At 33.9% G+C, this 16164-nt stretch overlaps 1 protein-coding gene across 1 annotated transcript; it reads right to left on the bottom strand.

The window, feature by feature from the left end:
* Positions 1–1677: 1677 nt before the first annotated feature.
* LOC123697555 (protein NYNRIN-like) lies at positions 1678–2634 on the bottom strand. Its single transcript, XM_045644099.1, has one exon. The coding sequence runs from the start codon at positions 2632–2634 to the stop codon at positions 1678–1680; it is 957 nt and encodes a 318-aa protein (XP_045500055.1).
* Between the last annotated feature and the right edge of the window lie 13530 nt (positions 2635–16164).

Raw genomic sequence — 16164 nt, 5'->3', positions numbered from 1 at the left:
CACGCAGTGCCGAGTTGACGAGTCTTTTTAATACATTATCACATTAAAAGAACACTTCTTTCATAGCAATATTGGGTTAAAAGTCTATTATTTCTAAAAATGTACCCAAAATTACTTAGCTTCTCTGTCGTATCAAGAATGATATTTAAATAACAGATGTACTGATGCGACTTCTCCGGGAACAGGCACAAGGGATAGTCGTATATCTTATACTTGACAGTAAATGGCTGCAAAAAGGTTTTCAGGGCTGTTTACATGAGCTCACGATAAGATACGGAAACACGCTAATACATGCTCAGTGGGGATTGATTCGTACCATGCAACTAATAAACGTAATCATGTGTGGGTTCTTTACGTGTTTTTCAGTTGGTGTGAAGCAGTAAGGTCATTTATATAATATTTAACTAGCGGTCCGTCCCGGCATCGCCCGTGGTTCATGTTTTCGTTCTCTCTCCATAAGAACCATCCTAGTACTTCCAGGAATATTATAAAAAAAGAATTAACGAAATCGGTTGAGCCGTTATCGAGTTTTGCTCTTACCAACACATTTTACGATTCAAATTCAGTATAGAGATATCTGAAAAGTTAAAATGTAAGTTCACCGGTAGCCGTAAAACCTAACTCAGTTACTGAGACTTCACTGTCTGTCTACCCGTCCGTCAGTATGTGATGATCTGTGATTGATTTTTTAGTTTTCGAATAATCTTGGAATCTTTAATAAATGCTATCACGTTTTTCTACACTTAATAATGTAACTTGGAAACTTTCTCAATATATATAGTAAAATAGGTATTGTTGGAGTCACCAATGTAGGGGCTAGTTATGTGCGGGTGTAATAAAAGATGATTAACTACGCAAAGGTTATATTTCGTTAACTACATATATTTATCCGTATGTAATTAATATTCTACCTAATGCGACGCACCCGCGTCTCGACAAGCCCGTGACTGTCTGTGCATAGCGCACGAACTGTTTATATATGAGTTACCGTGTGAACTTTCTTAGCGTTACACTTGAAATTCGATAACTCATAAATTGGCTTGTCGACGCTATATCATTCCCCCCTTAAAAAATAAAAAGGGTATACAAGTAAAAAAAAACTTACAATTAAACTAAACAATAAACAGATGGGTGTATATAAAGTGTCGCTATATAAGGTTACAAAATGTTTACAATATAAAGTATAAAAAATGTTCACAATATAAATCAATCATAACGTAAGTATACAAGTGGTTAATAGTTAACACCTAATTTAGTTAAACTATTTATGTTATTACAAAAACTCGGTTGGGTCTTCTAAGTGGCGTGCGATAATTGCTACACGTCATTTAACACTTAGTAACATCAACATTTCAAATCTCAATACATTCTTTACACTTGTATCGTTTAATATTACTAAACACTCAAAAGCCATAAATCAAAAGTACTTAAATTTCTAAGTAGTAAACATTTCAATAAAAACTTAACACAAACATAAATTTGAAATACCGTACTTAAAACGTTAAACCATTAACAATGAACTCGTTTCAAATTTCACAAATGCTATTATTTATTAAATACGATGTGTTGATTACTAAGTATTTATTATACATTTCTATGAAGTCTTATATGAATACTTATAATCATCGTAATTCTAATAAATTTAAAATAGTTGAAACAATTACAAATACAATACTATTACCTAAATCGTACCGGTAATCGTATAGCTCTTCCACTGCGCGTGGTATGTGTATTAGGCAATTCGCTACTTGGAATTTGTAATGGAACCTCAGTATCTGCCCCAGATGTCGTATCACTATCATCATTCAAATAATATGCAGGTTTTAGACGGTCTACAGATATTCTAACTTTCCTGCCAGTCATTTGAATGTAAAATACCTTTTCCTCTCGACTCAGCACACGATAAGGACCGTCGTATGTTGGTTGTAGAGGCTTACGCACTGCGTCGTTTCTTACAAAAACATAATCGCATTTTTCTAAATCGGGGTGAATAAATATGTTCCGTCTTACATTCTGCCTAATAGCTACTGACTGATATTTCCTAATAGTATCTCGTAATTTACTTACATACTCAAGACTGCTATCTATTTCAAAACTCGATTTTTTATCGTAATAATCACCTGGTAATCGTAAAGTTGTTCCGTACGTAATTTCTGCTGCGCTTATGCCGGTATCACTTCTTATTGCTGTCCTAAGTCCTAGCAACACAGTTGGTAATTCCGTAACCCAAGATGATGATATATTGCATAAGCGAGCCGTTAATGCCGCTTTATGCGACCTATGCCAACGCTCTACCGTCCCGTTACTCTGTGGGTGGTAAGGTGTCGTACGCAACTTATTAATACCTAATAACTTCATTAGTGTAGCAAATAATTGACTTTCGAATTGGCGTCCTTGATCGCATGTCAGCTTTTTCGGACAACCAAAACGAGAGATCCATCCTTCATATATTACACGCGAAATCGTTTCAGCAGTTATATCTCTCGTAGGAAAACATTCTGGCCATCGCGTCCCTCTATCAACTATGGTTAGGCAATACCTAAAACCTTCGGGTGAAGTGGGTAAAGGCCCAATTATATCAACATGAACATGTTCAAACCTATCGCACTGCGGAAACGTTCCTAAACCTGACATTGTATGTCGATTAACCTTCGATCGTTGACATTCAATGCACGACGACAAGCCAATTTATGAGTTATCGAATTTCAAGTGTAACGCTAAGAAAGTTCACACGGTAACTCATATATAAACAGTTCGTGCGCTATGCACAGACAGTCACGGGCTTGTCGGGACGCGGGTGGGTCGCATTAGGTCGAATATTAATTACATACGAATATATATATGTAGTTAACGAAATATAACCTTTTGCGTAGTTATTCATCTTTTATTACACCCGCACACAACAAGACCCAACACTGGTGACTCCCGGCGAAAAGTGAACATTATTATAGTGAATTGCATAGATATCGTTTGTTAATAATTAAAAATGAATCCGGCAGTTCCAGTTCGAGCAGTTTCGTCGGTACAGTATACCCTTCTCGAGCAGTTAGCACAACTAAAGCAGCGGGTAAACCAGCTGGAATGTGCAGGCTCGAGAGACAAATCGTTTAGCGGTCGAAGGTATGGAAATAGCACGCATCGTTCCGCATCTCAAAATCACGATCGTGCAGGAATATCAAAACAGAGAAGACCAAATTGGTTATGTTATTACCATTACCGCTATAAGAACAATGCCAGCAAGTGCTTTCAACCTTGTGTGTGGCGGAAGCAGCATCTATTAAGTTTTTAGTGGACACCGGTGCAATCAGAAATGTTTTAATTTTACCAGTGTCGAAAAATAACCGATCCGCGAGTGAGTGTACTGTGAAGTGATTATTACGACAAAAATCGAGTTTTGAAATAGATAGCAGTCTTGAGTATGTAAGTAAATTACGAGATACTATTAGGAAATATCAGTCAGTAGCTATTAGGCAGAATGTAAGACGGAACATATTTATTCACCCCGATTTAGAAAAATGCGATTATGTTTTTGTAAGAAACGACGCAGTGCGTAAGCCTTTACAACCAACATACGACGGTCCTTATCGTGTGTTGAGTCGAGAGGAAAAGGTATTTTACATTCAAATGACTGGTAGGAAAGTTAGAATATCTGTAGACCGTCTAAAACCTGCATATTATTTGAATGATGATAGTGATACGACATCTGGGGCAGATACTGAGGTTCCATTACAAATTCCAAGTAGCGAATTGCCTAAGACACATACCACGCGTAGTGGAAGAGCTATACGATTACCAGTACGATTTAGGTAATAGTATTGTATATTATGTAATTGTTTCAACTATTTTAAATTTATTAGAATTACGATGATTATAATTTATAAGTATTCATAAAACTTCATAGAAATGTATAATAAATACTTAGTAATCAACACATCGTATTTAATAAATAATAGCACTTGTGAAATTTGAAACGATTTCATCATTCATTGTTTAACGTTTTAAGTACGGTATTTCAAATTTATGTTTGTGTTAAGTTTTTATTGAAATGTTTACTACTTAGAAATTTAAGTACTTTTGATTTATGGCTTATGAGTGTATAGTAATAGCCTTTGTAATATTAAACGATACAAGTGTAAGAAAAACGTATTGGGATTTGAAATGTTAATGTTACTAAGTGTTAGATGACGTGTAACAATTATCGCACGCCACTTAGAAGACCCAACCGAGTTTTTGTAATAACATAAATAGTTTAACGAAATTAGGTGTTAACTGTTAACCACTTGTATACGTTATGATTGATTTATATTGTGAACATTTTTTATACTTTATATTGTAAACATTTTGTAACCTTATATAGCGACACTTTATATATACCCATCTGTTTAATGTTTAGTTTAATTGTAAGTTTTTTTTTACTTGTATACCCTTTTTATTTTTTAAGGGGGGAATGATGTAGCGTCGACAAGCCAATTTATGAGTTATCGAATCTCAAGTGTAACGCTAAGAAAGTTCACACGGTAACTCATATACAGGGTGTCACGGATGTCCTATCGTAGGCCTAATGGAGTATATAGTGTTTAACCTTCTGATGCTGTAAAAAATATTTAAAAAATCCGGTCGTGCAGGAAAAATTATCTTACAACTTTTCAATAAACTTTGTGTTCGTAACCCTAACTACGCGGATCATACGCGGAGCGTTATACATAAGCGGTCATTGACCGAACGCGGACTCGAACGCTATGCTTAACCTCGAACCTCGGAAATAAATACCTACTGTTTGGATAATATTTTTTAGAGTATACAAAACACATACAAAAATAATCGTTTATTTTACAAAAAAAAAAAAACTGAAACTCAAACTGACCGCGGTCGAGCCCTTTTAATACTTTTTACATATTATGTATTTTAATCCTAACTTAAGTTTTTTAATTTTTATTTTTGTCTGCATTATGCAATGTGTTTTTTACTTTTGCTTTACTAGGTATTTACTTATACTTTTAATTTTACGAGGAAGTCTTCAGATTTTTCATGAATCGAAAAACTTCATTAAGCTAATACACATAACTACACGTTCCGTAAACAACAAAAAAAAATATTTATCAAAGTTTTCATAACGATAAAAATAAAGTACGACTCCCTCAAACTCGTAAGTCATAACAACTACCTGTACGGTGTACCTACATAATTATGATTACTGACAAAATAATTATTGTAATAAAACCTACTGAGTTGTGAAAGCTAAATAATAAATTTATTTATTTAATAAAATAAGTCTAAAGTATTAATAATTATTGATAATTATACGACCTTACCCTATTTTCCATTTGGGTTAAAGCTATTAAATTAATAATTATTAGTGAAAATGAATAATAATACTTTGATTTAAGAAATAGAAAGTATGTTTTACTTATGATTTTTCGTAATTAGGTAGATGTGTCGTAAACACCAATTACATGCACACGGTGTCATATTTACCAGAAGAAATCAACCTCTGTGAAATCAACGGTTTCAAAATGCAAACACTCACCCAATTATTATGCACAGGAATCACAGGATCGTAATTCGTAATAGGTACATATTGCACAATGATGACGAATGATGAGTGACGAAGGTAAACAAATATTACATAATGTATTAAATATTATACGCACTAGGTACTCCAAATATCAATCACTTCTTAAAATAACTAAGTAATATAAGAAAATCTCGTAAATACATAAATGCATTATCATGGATTTATGCAACCACTGCTTTAATAACTTTAACTAATTATTATAAACACAAAATAAGAATTTCGACTAACGAGTAACGACCCCGAATGTCCCGCGCAGATCTATCACAGCCATTACGCTAAGACGTTTGGTGGAGAACTAACAATTTAACAAAATTTGTGCAATTATTAAAATGCGCGGACGCTTACACGTGCCGGCGGCGGTGTCTTTGTGCAACTAGCAAAGGTAACGCCCCCTTTCGTTTGTGAAATGCCGCCTTTTAAAAATACGGTTCCGTTGTTTATTTAATATTTTATTTTACTTATCTTTTTATTATTTACTTTCAATTTTCTTTTGTAACTAAAAATGAAAAAACACAATCATATTTAATGTGAAATTATCAAGAAATGATATTATTAACAGGTTCACTGTCCAGCTTATAGAGTGAGAATTGTTCCACACGTCCAGTTATGTTTTTATGTCCGTCCAGCAATTATTTATGATAAAACGGTACATCTGTTACCTATGTCCCGACACTATTTGGTATATAGGTTATGTTCTGTCAAGTCCACGTGAAATAAATGACGATCTCTCCACGTTCACTGTTAAAAACAGCCTGGAAATCGTATGGACGACCAGACCACATATGGTCTGTGGACTAGTAGTGCTATATACTCTACAGACCATATTTGGTCTGTGGACAGTGAACCTGTTAAGTTTTATGCTGGGAAATAATATTATTATTTAATAGGTATTTAGGTACCTTAAGTTGCTATTTATACTCTAATCTAGATTAGGCGCCATATTTTAATTATTGAGTTTCATCTAGCAAAAGTTGAAAGGAACAGATATTATTATGTATTCTAAATTATTCTTATTAAAGGTATTTTTACAAACATTTCCCTACGAATCCCTAAACTCGCATTGTACGTTTATTCGTATTATTATTGAAGTTTTTACAATTTTAAATGAATTTTTGTTAGTCGCTTGTTTTATCTTTCGGTGTCAAGTTGCTATCGTTTGCTTTTTGTCGTTTTCTGTGTTTCATCTGTGAGTTTCTGAGTCGGTAATGTCCTAGGTATTATACGAACGTGGAGTATTAAAATGTTTGAGTTTGAGTACGGGTGCTTTAGTAGGTATGTTGTGAAGGTGTGTTTAGTGTGTGTGATAGGTACCTACTGCATGTTGTATGCTGAAATTTCTACAAGTTGTTAGGTATGTACCTTATTTCAATATCATTGTACAAAAATAAATTAAATAATTGATACGCATGTATCTAAATAAAAAAACTAAGTAAAGATTAAAATATGATTAAGTATAAAAAGGGTGCGGTCAGAAGGCGATGGTACTAAGTAGGTAAATTTTCGTTTTTTTGGTAACGAATAACGATAGTGTACTTGTGTATTTGTCTCGTATACTCTAAAAAATATTATCCAAACAGTAGGTATTTATTTTCGAGGTTCGAAATTAAGCATTGCGTTCGAGGTCAATGACCGCTTATGTATAACGCTCGCGAGTATGATCCGCGTAGTTAGGGTTACGAACACAAAGTTTATTGAAAAGTGGTAAGATAATTTTTCCTGCACGACCGGATTTTTTAAATATTTTTTACAGCATCAGAAGGTTAAACACTATATGCTCCATTAGGCCTACGATAGGACATCCGTGACACCCTGTATAAACAGTTCGTGCGCTATGCACAGACAGTCACGGGCTTGTCGGGACGCGGGTGGGTCGCATTAGGTCGAATATTAATTACATACGAATAAATATATGTAATTTAACGAAATATAACCTATTGCGTAGTTAATCATCTTTCATTACACCCGCACATAACAAGCCCGCACATAACAATGTAATATTGTCTTTAAATGTAATATTGTTCTATAAGGAAAAACTATCGAATCAATTACACTGTAATTGGTATACAACTTGATCAAAATGCCAAACATTAATCCTTATATGACCTACTGTATAACCAAGATTAGCTGTGCTGCGCGGTTTCACCCGCGTGGCTCCGCTCCTGTTGGTCTCAGCGTGATAATATATAGCCTATATTACTCGTGGATAATGTAGCTTTCGAATGGTGAAAGAATTTTTAAAATCGGTCCAGTAGTTTATGAGCATTACAATCAAACAAACAAACAAAGTTTCCCTCTTTATAATATTAGTGTACATTAACTGAAAAAGTAGGTAAACTTTCAAAAAATTCCCAGCGCGGTAGGTAATCACTATCCTATTACGTAAAGAAACAATATACCAACGCAAATATTTTTCAATCAAACCAGATTCAGAACTTCGAGCCATAACTCCGGACAGTGAAAATATAATAAACATGAATCTTTTAAGCCGTGTCCGAATTTCCAACATCCAAGTGAGCAGCTGTAAATCTCCGACACTTCGAATAGTGGGAAAAGCAATAAAAATCCGTGTAATCCAAACAAAGCTTTATGGAACTGGCCGCCGCTAGACACGTACACATTTGTGTCTTATAGTTCAGGACAATTGTATATCAGGAAATGTAGGAAATGGCTAATCTGTTTATTTTATACTAGGTTTCCGCCCGCGGCTTCGCCCGCGCAGTCAAAGAAAGACCCGCATAGTTCCCGTTCCCGTAGAATTTCCGGAATTGCGTCATTTTCCCGGGATAGAAAGTAGTCTATGTCCTTTCTCGGGTATCAAAATATCTCCATACCAAATTTCATGAAAATTAGTTCAGTGGTTTATGCGTGATTGAGTAACAGACAGACAGACAGAGATACTTTCGCATTTATAATATTAATAATATGAATTTTTGGTTAGTATCAGCGGCAAACCTATCTGTTGCGCCCATGATACAAGGGCATCGCAACATTCTTATGCTACTACTAGCTGCGCCCGCGTGGCTCCGCTCCTGTTGTTGTTAGCATGATGGCCTTCCTCGATAAATGGGCTATTCAACACCGAAAGAATTTTTCAAATCGGACCAGTAGTTCCTGAGATTAGCGTGTTCAAACAAACAAACAAACTCTTCAGCTTTATAATATTAGTATAGATTTAAGGTCTATTTCCTGGCTCTACCTTCGCCGTTGCGAGCTGACCAAATACCTAAGCATGCTCGACTCCCACAATACAAACAAATGTTTGTTATTATAATATCGCACCTTCGGTAGAACAAGGGCACAATTACAGTTTTTGCAATTTTACAGGAGAGCCATTTTAAGATATTTGTAGTACTTAATGTGGTCTAGCTATGATAATAATTTTTTTATGGTTGTTCTGCTTTGTATGACATAAACTATATACTATATTCTTTTAGGTGTATCGTTTACAAATATTAAAAACTGCTAGTTTTTTTTTAATAATATTTTTTTCTTAAGTAGGTGTACATTTGTGCCCTTGTTCCACCAACAAGAAAATTAATTTGTAAATATGACCATATCTAAAGCTTTAAGTTAATAATTTTGGAATGATAATAACGTGTTTTTTTGTATAAATGTTTTATTTTCTTAAACACTTTAGAAAGCCGCAGTACTTTATCACAAAAATAGAGATCAAAACTTACTAATCAGCCATTACACATCTTCAACAATCTGAAACTATTATGTTTCCTAGCAAAATTCTTTGGAATCGCTTTAAAAATTGGAATAATATTATATTAAGATAACAGAACAAGAAAGAATCATAATTCAATTCCTTGACATTAAATAATTCCTCCTTTTTCGTGGCATTTTTTATAAGGCTTATGTATTCTGCCAGAGTGCATATTGATATTGGGCCAGCTTTTTTTGCACGTTTTACATTCCAGAATGGACGGCATCGGCTTTATGCTGGGTCCCCTAATTTATGTATGATCGATTTTATAGGCAATGTGTTCACAGCAAAATAATACATTCCAAAAACAAATTTGAAAAAGAAAAATAATTATTTACGAATAAATATCTTACTAATATTATTATTTATTATGTAAACTCGAAAGTTTTTGAGGATAGATTTGTGGGTGTGAGGGTATGTTTGTTGTATTTTGATTGGCAGTCCTATCGTTTAAATTTCTAAAAAACGAACTTGTTTTTTTGCTCTCTACAGCAATTATCGGAATAAAATGTTACTTTTAAGACCATGGAGTATAACAAATCTTGGACAGACAAGGGCACAATAATTGTCTGAACGACTTTGTCCTCCCAATTTTTAAATCGTAAACTAGGCATAAGTGTGACAGATATGGCCTTGTCGTTCCAGAAATCAAAAACATTATTGGGCATATTTACATAAACGACGTTAGCGCTCCAAGTGACAGCTAGCTCAGTCCCCGCCGATGGCACAACTAACCAATGAGACTTTGTCTCGCCAAGAGAGAAACAAAATAGCGCCAAAATGACAACGCCACTATTTCAATCTGGCTGTTTTTTGTAGGAATTAAACGAATGTCTTTGTCCCTCCAGTTGAAAGGGCCTTTTTAAAGCATTTCTGCATATTTAAGTCATTTTGGCAATTTATGACAATTATGCCCTTGTTCTACCGAAGGTGCGATATACATAATGACATTAAAAATGTTGCAAATAATAAAAAAATAGAGATAAATAAATAGAGAAGTAGTAGATAGATTGTCATACATAATCATCCATATTGTAGCAATAAAAATATTCACATACAGTGAATTTTATCAGCAATCGACACTAGAAAGACCAGAGAGCATAAAAGCTTTATTCCGTTCATACAACTCTTAAGATGCGCATTGTATCAGCATTGGCCCTGACATAAACATACAATAAATATTGGGACCAGCTGCGCAGTCTGTCTCTAAAACTAGCTTCACCCATTTCTTATTAAAGAGGATCAAATGCAAAGAGTGATCTATCCCTTTTTTTCCTAAAGATTTCGTTTACGATGTTTTTACAAGTCATAACAGATGATGACTCGCCTTATTAGGGTAGAAAATTGAATTAAGGTCAGCTTCGTAATATATTTAAACGAATTCGGCCCGTATTTTATAGATTAGGGACGGTAAGCCGTGCAAAAAATACTTAACACTTTTCTGAAATATCTAGGGGATAGTTAGTATTAAACTGATTTTTATTTTTTTTTTTCTAGCTAATTATCTCCGGGGCATAGAGCATTTGATAATAATTATGATTCCTTTATTAATTGGGATATTTCTTACGTTCATAAATTATTGTCACAATTATAGTTGAATATATTTTTATTGTTCATTTGCTACTTTATAGATAATAAATTAATATTTCAAACAACGTAACACAAAAAGTTAAACTTCCATCTAGCTTACCCACTCAATAATGGAACTATCTACAGGGTTACTTGTAAAACACCGGCAACCTCGCAGGACAAGATAGCCAACATCATAAGTAATTTGTTAGATTTTATTTTAATACAAAAATAAATATTCACATAATTTTCCGTTTGAATATTATAAACTCTACGCTCATTCCAAACATTACGTAAACAAGAAGCGAACGGGAGGGGAAAGGGGGCGTCGCGTCGTCCTTTCGATAATGAATAGAACATAGACTTACAAATGTTAGGAGAGTACAATAAAAGCTTAAAAAATCATTTAAAAATAATTTATTGCGTTATGCCAAAAGTCGTAGAACAAATGTTGTTACTTATGATGTTAGCTATCTTGTCCTGCGAGGTTGCCGGTGTTTTACAAATAACCCTGTATATCTGAATACAGCAGACGTATGTTTTTTAAGCCCATTGGTAAAACCACTGTGTTTGTATTTATTAACAAGACTATCTAGGTTATCTAGGTACTTATTATTTTCTAATTCAACTGTATTATTCGTAACGATGAATTAAACAATTATTAAAGATTTAATATTTTACTTGTAACAAACAAGTTAGTTATTATTGTGATTAAATTTCATATAACATATTAAAATAACAACCAATTTCGTTTTTAAAACGTGAAATAATTAATTTTTCCAAACTAAGATTAAAACTAATAAATCTGGGAATTCTTAATCCTTTAATATCAAAGTAAAATATTTTTATAAAATCCGCAGTAATTATAAATGTAATTAAGGGAAAACTAATTAAAAAACTATTTGCATCTTTAAATTGTCTGGGAGGAAATCGTAATACATTTAAATTCCTCCACCCGCCTTAAATTGTGGAAACTAAACTTTGAAAAGGTTTAACTAAATTACGTTCAAATATTTTCTGTAGCCGACTCAATTACTGACATAATATGTAACTTAGTAGCCATATGAATACCAAGAAAATTACGAAGGTAAAAACCCTTTACAGATTTAAATAAATGATTTCTTTTTCTTATTTTCATGAGTAACCTTAGAATTTTAGCCTTTATTTCTGTATATCAACTTATTATATATATATTATAAATGCGAACGTAACTCTGTCTGTCTGTCTGTTACTCAATCACGCCTAAACTACTGAACCAATTTGCATGAAATTTGGTATGGAGATATTTTGATACCCGAGAAAGGACATAGGCTACCTTTTATTGCGAAATATGTACCACGGGCGAAGCCGGGGCGGACCTCTAGTATTACATATAAGCACAGGAAAATACTACGAGCTTAAATATACCTAACATAGAAAGGAAATTATTTAGCAGGTACGCAGTATATCAAAATCTAGATGGGTAGCAATTTAAAAAGATAGGAGGTAATATGATTATTATGAAACGTGATTCTAGATGTTGTGTAATGTAGCACAAAGTCTGGAGATATTGATCAAAGTGGTGGCTTTGAATCAATTCGCACATAATTCAATAACCTTGTAAGGCGGTTGCTTGTATTCGTTGATGTATCACACACCTGATATCTATTGTATTATTAATATATTATAACCCCTATTTATTTAATATACAATATCGCTTGTTACTATGCCAATATTAGAGGGAAGTTGAATTCATTATAAAAAGATAACAGGCAATTGAATATTATCTTTTTTGTATCAAGTGTCTGGGATTATATAGAGAAATTCGATATGGAAACAGCTAATAATACTGTTCTAAAATTGGAGATAAAATCCAGATTTTCAAACAGAATAGGCGGGTAATGTTTAACTTATATTCTTATAAACAAATACATGTGAAGAAGACTCCAATACTTAGATATTGTCGGGAAGTGTATATTGTCTGTAGAGAAAATATCGCGATTCAGAAGTTGTGTGGCTCTTCGCTATATGTATAGACTATCAGAGAAAACAAAATGTTCTCGATACAATATTATTTTCTTGTGCATAAACGAAACCACATAGTCATAAAGTAAATATGTTATATTATCACTACTTTATTATATATCGCCAATTAAATAGCACCTGCAATTTCTAGCCTTATTAAATTACCCCCCAATACACCCATACATTTCTAGTACCTTCATTATACACAATAAAACAACTGCCTAAGCAAACATGAAAGGGCCTATTACCGTAAGAGCACGCACTTGATGACTGGGCAATCCATCGCCCCATAGTTTGCTCATAAATGATCATAGCCACTTGAGGGTATGTCCTTACGATCCTCAACGCGTGGGGCTAAAATAAATCAAACACCATGGGTAGTTATAATAAAATGGCCCCTATATGAGGCCGTTTACTACAGATGTTTTTTTTATTTAAATATTTTTTTTTAAATATTATATAGCTATAGGAAAGGCCTATGTCTAACAGAGCACGGAGGCCGAAAACAGAGATAAAATAATATTTTTGTATTTAGGTTAGTTCAATTATTAGATATAGATTATAGAAATGGTATTACATATTATGGTAATTGTTAAATGTCGATACATATTCAACTAACACTTTGAAGGACATAGCAATAATGTCCCAATACAAGGATGTTGGGTCCAGAATTAAATTTGAATTTCAAATAAATTCGATAGGCATTGGGAGATAGATAGTTCGACAACATGTAGTACATGCTCATTCGGGATAAGAGACGCGATAATATTCTAATATTAAGTTTTAAGCTATTGCATAGCTTCTATCGCGGGCCTTGAGCGCGGGGACCGAATCGAGAAATTCCATAACGAAAAAACTTCACGCTCCCCCACTCCGACGGGCGGAGGTGTGGCTTGAATGCATAGCATGCAATAGCTTTACCGCGGCAGTCCCCGAGTGACACACGTCGTTTTTATGTATTTTGATGTTCTTGAATGTAAATTACACATATTTGTGTAAACATTAGTTTAATAGGTATTAACCTATTAACCCTTTTAACGCCCATAATCACTCTACTATATTTTTATGACCTTGAAGACTGTTTAGTACTTTTTTCTAGTAATAATATAAAAGCATAGCTGTTCATTTATCTTGTAAAAATAGTATTCATTGATCGTCCAATATTGCTCTGATATATTCTAATCGATTTGGACTCGACTATTCTCACTTAGTTAATCTTGACTAGCAACTAGCAGTGATTTGTTATCAATCGCCTATCTCAGACAAGCAACTATGCCACTTACAGTTTATTTTCTATTATGTTTAAATCTATACATATAATAAACCTGTAGAAGGATCAATTCTGTACATTGAAAATATTGAAAAAATAAATAGCAGGATGTGTGTGTTGTGTTACTGGATCGATACCAAACCCAAATATGTGATTAAAAAAAATTTTGTCTGTCTGTCTGTCTGTCTGTCTGTCTGTCTGTATGTTCAGGCATCACGTGAAAACTAACGGTTTGATTTCGATGAAACTTGGTATAATTATACCTTATTATCCTGGGCATAAAATAGGATACTTTTTATCCCGGAAAATTACGTAGAAAAAAATAAATCTTCATTTTTCCGCGCGGACGGAGTCGCGGGCGGAAGCTAGTTAGTAATATGTTTTGTAATAACTCAGGCCCCGGAATCACAGACACAATAGAAAATCTATTGTGTTGTGGACCGATCGGGCCGCTTCGGGCTCAATGGGTTATAAAGAACTCTGATTGCGTAAAACGTAAACATATCCGCGCTAAATTATAGTTTATTTTTGAATGTTTATAAATCTATTAACTTTCATAATTAAATTTATTATTACACTCAATCATATGCTCTACCTATGTGCCTGTATCCATAATGGCATTCTAAATGCCTGTTTGGTTCTAACCAAAGATATAATATGTGATATCTTACTAAATCCTACTAATATAATATAATGCGAAAGTTTGTGAGGATGTGTGTGTGTGTATGTGTGTGTTTGTTATTATTTCACGCAAATTCTACTGAACCGATTACAATGACATTTAGCACACATATACTTAAGACTTTGAGGGTAACTTGGATTAACACATAGAACAGTTTTTATCCCGGAAATCCAACGGGAACGGGAAGTATGCGGGTTTTCCTTTGCAAACGCGGGCGAAGCCGCGGGTGGAAATCTAGTTGTATACAAAGCGAAAATTCAATCGCCCGAATTTAAACCAGCGTGGTCTAAGGTGTCAATTGTCACCGTAAGCAATAATCGATACCTACGAATTAAATTCCATATACAGCGTGCTCCTATATTTCAGCAACTAATCTACAAGTTATCCAACATCCATCACGCGTTAGCTATAGGCTTTCACAATTGAATGGGCCCGATGGCCCGTTACGATAGCGCTTTGTAACTGATATCGCCGCAATCCGTGACATGCAAATGTTACGTAACACCCTGTATAGCTTTTTAAACACTTTTTAAGCAAATTATTGAATTGCATCCTTGCTTACCTTTTGAACGGGTGCCAAATAAGCTACTTGTAAGCGGATTGGATCGAATATACTTTTACAGTATCAGACATTTCCACATACATATTATTATATTGTGTATTATGAGAAATAATACCAAATAAGAGTCAAAATAAAAAAACGACGTGTGGCACTCGGGGACTGCTGCGGTAAAGCTATTACATGCTATGCCTTCAAGCCACACCTCCGTCCGTCGGAGTGGGGAGCGTGAGGTTTTTTCGTTACGGAATTTCTCGATTCGGTCCCCGCGCTCAAGGCCCGCGATAGAAACTATGCAATAGCTTAATAAAAATATATAGTTACACGTACATATTATGTACACTTAGGTATAATTCAACCCGTTTCGCAATTTGCAAAAATATAGGTAATTGTTATTTAAAAATGTAAAAAATCTTCCTCAAATTTAATATTTATTTTAATGTGAATGTTTATACGAGACAACATAAAATGAAAACGCTAATGACGTGTTATAAATTAACATCCTCATAATTACGTACATTTTCATTAAATACGAGGAAAGGGCTTTTCTAGAACATTCAGCATCAAACACACAATGCAAATTCCGCTGTTACACAAAAATACGTGATATTTTAATATTTATACCGAGAAACGTACCTATAAAAAATAATCCCTTCGATTTCTATAAATATCTTACTATATAGGTACTTCGTAGCTATGTTATTAGTGTACAATATGTAGGCGACACGTTAATTATTTTATTCAAATTCAAATTCAAATTCAAATTGTCTTTATTTGCTGAATGTAGTTACATATA

The sequence above is a fragment of the Colias croceus genome, chromosome 14 (assembly GCF_905220415.1).
Source record: "Colias croceus chromosome 14, ilColCroc2.1".
In the NCBI taxonomy this organism is placed as follows: Eukaryota; Metazoa; Arthropoda; class Insecta; order Lepidoptera; family Pieridae; genus Colias; species Colias croceus.
This window is presented reverse-complemented; position numbering and strand designations above follow the sequence as displayed.